Source organism: Mesitornis unicolor, unplaced genomic scaffold (assembly GCF_000695765.1).
Source record: "Mesitornis unicolor isolate BGI_N332 unplaced genomic scaffold, ASM69576v1 scaffold29967, whole genome shotgun sequence".
Classification (NCBI taxonomy): Eukaryota; Metazoa; Chordata; class Aves; order Mesitornithiformes; family Mesitornithidae; genus Mesitornis; species Mesitornis unicolor.
In genome coordinates this window covers 1-9,340 of record NW_010196517.1, presented here as the reverse complement: position 1 = coordinate 9,340, position 9,340 = coordinate 1, and the positions used below count along the sequence as shown (strand labels likewise).

At 52.2% G+C, this 9,340-nt stretch overlaps 1 protein-coding gene across 1 annotated transcript; it reads left to right on the top strand.

The window, feature by feature from the left end:
* Positions 1–2,246: 2,246 nt before the first annotated feature.
* Positions 2,247–5,208, top strand: LOC104543813 (cytochrome P450 1A5-like). The gene is made up of 6 exons (XM_010188507.1): positions 2,247–3,104; positions 3,208–3,334; positions 3,890–3,979; positions 4,068–4,191; positions 4,591–4,677; positions 4,902–5,208. Exons 1-6 carry the CDS (start codon positions 2,247–2,249, stop codon positions 5,206–5,208), a joined length of 1,593 nt encoding a protein of 530 aa, XP_010186809.1.
* The last annotated feature ends 4,132 nt before the right edge of the window (positions 5,209–9,340 follow it).

Below are 9,340 nucleotides of genomic sequence, written 5' to 3'. Positions count from 1 at the left end.
GGGCTGGCTGGGGATGGGAGGGCTCCCTGGGGGTAACAGGACTGCACCCCCTCTGCCACGGGCTGCTGGCATCACCTGCAAGAGGACAGCAGCCCCCTCTGCCACTTGTGTCCTCCTCTACAGTCATGAGGTGGGAGGAAGATAGCAGTTTCCAACCATGCAAAATGGAGTGGCTCAGTTGTGTCACCCCAAATGTCCCTTTTGGGGTCCAGGGGACACTGACCAGTGCCCCCAGGCTCCTCTGACGGTCCCAGCCATGCTAATTCTCCCCCTTCTGCTGTCTCTCGCCGTGGCTTGGGAGGGTGACTGCCGGGCTACCCAGCCCACGCCGGCCACCTGCCTCATGCAGGACACATCGCCATGCCCATAAACCCCAGGCAGAGACGTCCTCACGCATGAGGCTGTGGCATGTGCATATGGACACCTCTACAGGTGTGTTGCCACACACATGTGTTGCATGCACAGAGCAGACACTCACTCATGCTCTCCTGCAGTGCAGCAGAGTAGAGCCAACGAGATGGGAGACACTGACCGGACCCCAGCCTGCCTCCCCCCCAGAAATGCTCCCAAGTGTCTTCCTTGCTGGGAGGCATCACCGGGGCCAGTCGGTCTGCGAGGTGCCTGACAATTATCAGAATGAACATTAGCAGCTAGGGTTTTGTAACTGTCCTTGCCAAACGTTAATGAATGGCGTCATTGCTATTAATGAGCCCGATTAGACCTGATGTTGAAAGCCTTTATTACATATTAGCTCAGCTTTTCCCCAGGCCAAATTCCCACTCTATTTTCAAAGATTTGAACAAAACTTAGGGCCAAACCCGAAAGCTCTGGCTCTTTCCTGCTTCTCCAGCCCAAACCCCTGCTTTTTTTGCCCCAGCTCATTCCCACATCTCCTGCTGTGTTTTTTCGGAGAGATGAACTTGCTCTGCCTCTTTCACCTCTCCTATCTCTCTGGCTCACCTCCTCCCCTCTGCCCCGCCACTCCTCTCCCTGGCCGCTTGTTTGCCACGGAGGAGCCGGGGGAAGCGAGCCAGCCGCCTTCTCACGCAAACCTGGGCAATCGTTAACCTGAGCCTGGCTCTGCCACCGGGCCAGAAGGTCCTGTCACCACTGCTCCTGGGGTACAGAGATCTGCCCGGTGAGTCCCTGGGGATGGAGAGGGCTGCAGCCGTGGATGTCTTGCTGCAAAGACAATCCCTCACTGCTGGTGCCTCCGAAGTGGCCACGGAGATGACAGCCTTCTCTGTGTGCTGGGGCTGGTCAGCCCAAGGAAGGGTTTTTTGGGAAATGCTGGCACCTACATTGCATAAGGCGGTGATGCTGAGAGCATCCTCCCCAGGGCAGGGCTTAGGGACCCCCTTCTGCCTCTCTGTCCTGGGCTCTGGGGCAGGCACGTGTCCTGGGCAGGAGAAGTCAATGTTCATCTCCTGTTGCAGCTGAGGAAATATCTGCCCTCGCTTCTTGGGCTGGCTCCAGCTGAGCTCAGCTCCATTTGTTAATGGGTAGCTATTCCCCAGGATTTTGGTTCCATGACCCCCCCCACAAGAGATAAGCACTTGGCCATGTGATGAGAGGAGCATATATAAAGCAGTGGCCTTCCAGAAGGCAGAAGAAGGTCCAGGCAGCAGAAGAGGATCTCCTCTGCTCCCCAGCCAGACACCCCCTGCCTATCTTGGCTGGGAATCAGGGGCAGTAACTCCAGCCTTGTCTATCACAAGAACCTGCAGGTAGGAGACAATGTGTGTGTGGTTTTGAACATGGATATAGGACCAGTAAGGTCATATTTGAGTTTAAAGGAGACATTTATGCACCAGGGTCTCCCCTTCCTCCTCTGCCCACACAGCAGATCCAGACTCCTGGCTATAAATCCTCCCAGATTAGGTGAAGATAGGGATAGCTCTGTTGAAGAGTTGCTGCTCCTCCCCTCCTGTCTCCCTGCACTTTTTTGAGCTGCAATTTTCTGCACCTTGTTACAAATGGACCGTCTCCCTGGGGTCTGCTGCAGGGGAAGGGGTGCCCTTAGAGGCTTCAGGGGGGTTGAGGTTCCCCTTAAGCAATGGCTGTGTTTGGAGTCTTTAAATGTCTCCAACTTTTGTCCCTTCAAAGCCCCAAAGTGCTGCACAGGCAGGTCTGTTATCCTGAACTGGTGGTGCCCTTTCTCACCATCAAGAACATCTGTGGGACTCAGTCTTTTGCTAATCCTGGCTCTTCACCACACTTCTGGTTGACTCCTTTAGGGTTTCTACATGCCGGCAGCGATGAGTGCTGCAATGCCCCTGCTGGGAAGCCAAGGTGTTGTCTCGGCCACCGAGGTCCTCCTGGCAGCTGCCGTCTTCTGCCTGGTCTTCCTGCTCATCCAGTCCCTGAGGCAGCACGTGCCCCAGGGGCTGAAGAGCCCCCCAGGACCCAGAGGCTACCCCATCCTGGGCAACTTGCTGGAGCTGAGGAAGGACACACACCTGGCCTTGACCAGGCTGAGCCAGAAGTACGGGGATGTGATGGAGGTCAGGATTGGCACCCGGCCTGTCCTGGTGCTGAGTGGGCTGGACACCATCAGGCAAGCCTTGGTGAAGCAAGGAGAAGACTTCATGGGGCGCCCTGACCTTTATAGCTTCCGCTTTGTTGTGGATGGCCAGAGCCTGGCATTCAGCCCTGACTCTGGAGAGGTGTGGAAAGCTCGCAGAAAGCTGGCCCAGAATGCCCTGAAGACCTTCTCCATTGCCCCCAGTCCCACCTCCTCTTCCATCTGCCTCCTGGAGGAGCACGTCTCCAAGGAGGCCGACTACCTGGTCACCAAGTTCCTGCAGCTGATGGAGGAGGAGAAGAGCTTTGACCCTTACCGGTACCTGGTGGTCTCTGTGGCCAACGTCATCTGTGCCATCTGCTTTGGCAAGCGTTATGACCACAATGACCAAGAGCTGCTCAATATAGTGAACGAAACGGAACAGTTCAATAACGTGGCTGCTTCTGGCAACCCCGCTGACTTCATTCCCGTGCTCCAGTATCTCCCCAGCCGCGCCATGACTTTATTTAAAGAATTCAACCAGCGATTCGTCCATTTCCTGCAGAAAATGGTCAAAGAGCACTATGAGACCTACGACAAGGTAAGACCTTGCAGGAAACATCCTGGGCACACATCAGGTTATTGCTCAGTAACGCCCATTCCTCTAATGGTCCTGCTGCCATGACTTGTCTTCTTCTTCTCAGAACAACATCCGAGACGTCACTGACTCCCTCATCGAGCAGTGCCTGGAGGAAAAAGTGGAAGCAAGTGCTGCCACGGAGATTCCTAAGGAGAAGATCATCAACATCGTCAATGACCTCTTTGGAGCAGGTATTGTGGTCCCTCAGCTACTGCAGGTTTTCTCAGGCTCCTTGTTGTACCTCTCTGTCTGACCCATCTTTGTCAAGCACTATGCAGCCAGTTTGGGTCTAAGCATTCGCTCTCCTGCTCACTGGTCTTCCTGGCCCTTCCAAGGAGACCCATAGAGACTAGCATGGGTTATTAGCTCTGGAAAGAGGCTCTGAGGAAAAGCGAAGGGCATGGATTATAGCTCAGCCAAGCTTCAGAAGCCAGGGTGGCTTTTCCTGGTTGAGGGAGATGTCTATTGACTGATTCATCTTTGAGTTACTCTGTGGAAACTCCTCCTATTCCAGAGAAGTTGTATGGACCTGATATCACCCAAGGGTGAATCAGGACGAATGAGAGCAGAATATTCTAGCAAGGTTTTCTCAGATAGGATAGAAACCCGAGCCTTACTGTGTGCCCAGGATGTCCTCTGCCTTCTCAGCCATCCAGGACGGCTCCATGTGGTGGCTAGGCACCAAGCCGAGGCACGTGCCCTGTGTGTTTTACAGACCTCATCTACATGCTCTCCTCTTTGACCAGGCTTTGACACTGTGACAAATGGCCTGTCCTGGAGCCTCATGTATCTCGTGACACACCCCAAAATCCAGAAGAAGATCCAGGAAGAACTAGGTGAGTCCATTAACCTGCTTCCTTGGGGGCCAAAACCTGTCTGGGGAAGTCTAACCCCAGCCCACTCCCTCCACTTGACCTCCCGCAGACCAGACCATCGGCCAGGAGAGGAGACCGAGGCTGTCGGACCGAGGCATGCTGCCCTACACAGAAGCCTTTATCCTGGAGATGTTCAGGCACTCCTCCTTCCTGCCCTTCACCATCCCACACAGGCAAGTGCTGAGGTTGCAAAGGAGGTGGACGGACAAGGTGGACCTGAGGCACCTTGTTACAGCCACGCTGGCAGCGGGGTAGTGAGAGGCAGGGAGATTATTGTCAGCTTGCAGAGTGATGGCTTCACCATGGACATCAGGAGCTCAAAGCTCTTGTTCAGGGTGATGTGGGAGTTCCCAAAGAGCAATTGTTATCTCCTTCTGATTTCACTCAAGATGCTCCACCCAGCTCAGGTAGGGGCTGCCCAATCCAGCTCATGGACAATGCAACTGCCCCTGATAAAACCATCTCTTTGGGCCACATTCTTATTTCGGCAGCATCAGAAGCAAACTAACAGTACCCTGAGGATGCAGAAAAACCATTTTGCTTCTCAAAGTCTGAGTCTTTCCTCTCTCCAGCACAACCAGGGACACAGTGCTGAAAGGCTACTACATCCCAAAGGACCGCTGCGTGTTTGTCAATCAGTGGCAAGTGAATCATGATGAGTAAGTACCTTCTGGAGCAGAAAGCCTCCTGCACTGACATGCAGGCCCCTTCCTGCACAGTTATCTTCCTGGGCAGACATGGGGTCAACCTGCTCTAAAAGGGAGCAAGTGAAGTATCTACTAATTTCAGGGATATGCTTACTGACATCTCCCACCTTCCAGTGTCCCCCCCTACATCTGTGGCCAGGAGACACCATCTCAGCATCTGATGTTTTCCCTTTCAGGAAACTTTGGAAGGATCCACTGACCTTCAACCCTGGGCGCTTCCTCAATGCTGAAGGGACTGAAGTGAACAGAGTGGATGCGGAGAAGGTGCTGGCTTTCGGCTTAGGGAAAAGGAGATGCATTGGGGAACCCATTGCCAGGTGGCAGATCTTCCTTTTCCTGTCCACCTTGCTCCAGCAGCTGGAGTTCAGTGTCTGCGATGGCAAGAAGGTGGACATGACGCCACGCTATGGGCTGTCCTTGAAGCACAAAAGATGTGAGCACTTCCAGGTCAAGCAGCGCATCCCCATGAAGAGCATGAACTGAGCAGTGGGCTTGTGCATTGCCCAGACATTGCCGGAGGACAAAGACCTGTGCATCCTGGCAGCAAAGCTGGGTCTGGTACAACTTTATGGGCTGTTTTAATAAACTGAAGACATTGAAACTCCTTCCTATCTCACTTTGTAGCATTCCTTGCCTTTTTCATTTTCCAGCATTTCTAATGTTGTGTATTCCATCACATCTAGTCTTAGTACCACAAAGTGTGTGCAAGCTGTCTTTTGCTAAAGGGAAGGAAATGAACCCAAGCACAGACCATCTGAACACTGCTGGGGTGTGTTCTTTAGTGTCTCTTTGAGAATCTATCCGACAACCTTGCACCAGGGGTTCTCCTGCTGCTCAGATTACTTTTTTTCAGAAAAATGAGAATTTTCACTTCAAATGAACCGAGCTGGAGAAAAGCCTCCCTGGAGGGACCAGTGTGTTGGAGGACTTCAGCCACCTTAAGCCTCATTCACCACAGCCACTGCTGGCCTTGAGGGACACATGGAAGGACACCTTTGCCCCTTGCTATTGAGAAATTCAGGCTGCTGGTCTTCTGGACTGGAGCAAGGGTGTATTCACAACAGGGCAGAGAAGGAGAGCAGGATTTTGTCCAACTCAAAGCCAAGAGTTTACATTGGCTGCAAGTCAACCCATGCCAGTAGAACCCGATGTCTCCTTTTCTTCAACTTGCACGCAACCCATCCCAGCCAACCCAGTAGCTGGCAAGCATCACTACAGGAACAAGTATAACCATCCAATGCAATAAGCTCTGCTCTTGAATCTGTTCCCATGGGTGGCATCTGCTCAGCCATAGTCCCAGACCCTGACCAATGGGAGCTCCTTTCAGGTCCGAATACCGATCACTCATCATGCATTGCACAAAACTTCCAAGAAGAGACAGAAACTAAAGAGCATGTTAAGGAAGAAAATGGGGAAGTTGATTGCCCAAGACTTCAGGGAGATTCCAGCTAGAGCAGGGAGGTGTTCAGACCCGCTAAACAAGCCCGAATGAAAAGGAGCAACTCTTCATCTTGGTATGTCCAGGTCCTGCCTGGCCATCAGTTTGTGATGAAATACTGAAACGATACAGCCTCAGACCCACATGAATTCACTGAACCAGCCCAAGCAGCTTTACTTCATGTCACACCAGCTTTGTCTTCACCTCTTAATGCCATAATCCCAATTTTGTGTTACAAGCAAGAGTGAGGAACAGTAGGTCCATACCACGGCTTGAGCTGCAGGCTATCAGAGACCATGAAAGAAAAGTGGAAGAATGGGTTAGGATGACCCATGAGCTCCATCAGCCAAATAACATCTTCGCTCCCTACAACAAGGGTCACAGGTCAAGGCAACAGAGTGATGAACCATCTTTCCGTAGGCTGGGGTCTCTCAGTGTTTAACTCAGTGATTCAGAAGAGCACTGGGACCACCAGGGACTTGGCAGCATCCATGGGGTGGAGGAGCTCTCATGGACTTGGCCCAGTGACTCCAGCCACAGTGGAAACACGTGATGCCAATGCTGGTGTAGGTCCAGAAGCCTCATTTGCTGGAGCCATTGCGTGACTCTCTTGCCCTGTGGCTGGCTATGTTTGCTGATAAGGCCCGCAATAAGCAAGTGCAGATACAAAGAAAGAACAGTGGGAATTTTTTTTTTCCTTTTGGAGATGAGGGTTTTATAGCCCCAGGGCAGATAAGCAGATTAATATTAACATTACTGAGGTGAAACAGCCCCTTGGTGGTGGAAGGTCTCCCTGAGATGCCTTTATCAAGTGCTGTTTGCCTCCCCTGGGGACACAGCTGCCAGTCTGCATCAGGTACAGCCTGGACACCAAAGATCTGGGAGAATCTCAGCTCTTCACCTCCTTCTCTTCCCCATTGCCCCTTATAAACAAATTCATCAGTCACCATCATGAAAGCCCCAGTTACTTACAAGAAGTAAGGGACCCCAGCTCCCCTATCTTCATCTTTCACCTAATGATCTTCCTCAATTAAACCCTCCAATTACTCCCCAGATAGCTTGCCGGGATTTCATTACTGGAAATGGGGGTACTGATAAGCCAAGGGAGCTTTTATCACCCCCCTGGCCGATTGCTTTTGTTGCTGGTTTTAAAATGAGTCAGCAGAGCAGCCGTGGCAGCTGGGGTCCAGGTCCACTTCCAAAGAGGGGGACGCTCCCAGCCCCCTCATTCCTATAGGGGAAGGTCCTGCCAGAAACACACCTCCCTTCAACCGACACCGGTCTGGTGCCGACTTTCGACGTGGTGGCATCTCCTAGCCAAGAAAACCTGTACCCAGCCTCAAAATGGGCTAGAGGAACCAGAGGAACCACCTGTGGCTCTTCCTCCTGCATGGAAGAGGGGAGTTGCTCCAACAATTAATGACGCTCCTCATTAAAAATCACATCCTGCATTTCTAATGTCTTTCCTTTGTTTATTCTCCCATGAGATCTGTTATCAGGAATCATATCCCCATGGGGATTTACTCTTGGGTGTCTCCCTTTTGTTGCTTGTCCCCAACACTGGTGACAGTCCCTTGACATCAAAATATCATCTCTTGATGCTTAAAATAAAGCTCTAAACTGTACCTTAAACTCTGTATTTCTGAGCCACACAGGTTTTCTTTCTGGCAGTGGTTTTGGGGGCACCTCCCTCTGAGCTGGTGGCAGCTGATCCTTTAAGCACAGTGGGCTCTGCATCCCACTTGCCCCACTGCACCGTCAGACCTTGGGAACTTCTTCTGATGGAGAAGTAAATCCCCAAACTCCATCTTTCTCTTTGCAGCTCCACTCCTGCAACAAAGCTGGGCTTCCCCATGCCTTGAACCCCAGGAGCAGCCACTTCACAGTGGTGATAACTGCTGGTCTCTGCCTTTTTGGGGAGAAAATTTCTGCTCAGTCTCCAACACTGAGCACTTTCTGCGGTGCTGGAGCTGGTGAGACCTTCTCCTGGTGATGTTTCTTTCTACGGTGGGTTGGAGAAGATGCTGGTCCTCTGTCTGACCCAGGCTGGACCTGTGGATGGAGGAGAGCTTGAGATGACAGAACTGGACACGTTAAACCGGGTAAGTGATGCCCAAATTAGTAGGAACCCTTCCTCCTCATCCCACCCTTCACCTCCATCTTCCCTCTGGCAAGGAGACGGAGTTTGGGTTGATGGATTGCCCTGCGTCATTAGAGGTTCAAGGTACCTGTTAATCAGAGGTGAAAGCAGGTGAGGATGGAGTTTGTCCCCAGATTAAGAAGGGAACAATGGAGGTGCAGAGATAACCACTCCCTGCATGCAAAGAGCTGAGGGAAAAAAGATCCAATCTCCAGGGAAAGGCCTCAAACCTGGCTGTCCCATCACCTCAGCACAGACACGGGCACCGTTTTCCATGGAGGGATGCAAAAGAAGGGGACATGGGACTCCAGGGATTGTGATGGAATGTCCCCAGAGACATGTCCCTGCAGAGCTGAGCGTCACCATGTCCCACAAGTGCTAGCAGCGTGAGCTAAAAGCCGTGGGATTTTGGGTGGTCCTCGAAGCCAGCCTGAGCAGCAGAATGTGGGTAGATCTGGCGGGGAGTCACACAGGTGGACAGGCTCTCATCTCCCCCCAATTCAGTCAATAATAAGGGGTTCCAGTTGCCCACTCCACTTTCATGCCCCTAAAAGCAGCCCCATGAACCCCATCAGGTAAAGCAGGGCTGGTGTTGACACCCCCAGGTGCCACGAAGGGTCTAAAAGCCACCCACCGAAAGGCAGCATTCCTTTTTGGTTTAATTAAAACCATCCTGGAAACAAGGGCTTCCCAGGAAAGTGTTTGGGATGAGGCTACCCTCCACACCTAAGAGGAGAGACCGCATCTGGAATATTGTGTCCAGTTCTGGGCCCCTCAGTTCAAGAAGGACAGGGAACTGCTGGAGAGAGTCCAGCGTAGGGCTACAAAGATGATCAAGGAAACCATCCTGGAAACAAGGGCTTCCCAGGAAAGTGTTTGGGATGAGGCTACCCTCCACACCTAAGAGGATTTTCAGAGCTGGTGTGGGGGGCAGAATCCCCCCAGGAGCCAAAGCCAACTGCCAGTGCTGGAGGGAGGCAGGATCCTAATTCACTGAAGCATTTTTTGTCCCTTTTCACTGGGGTTTGGGACGTGAC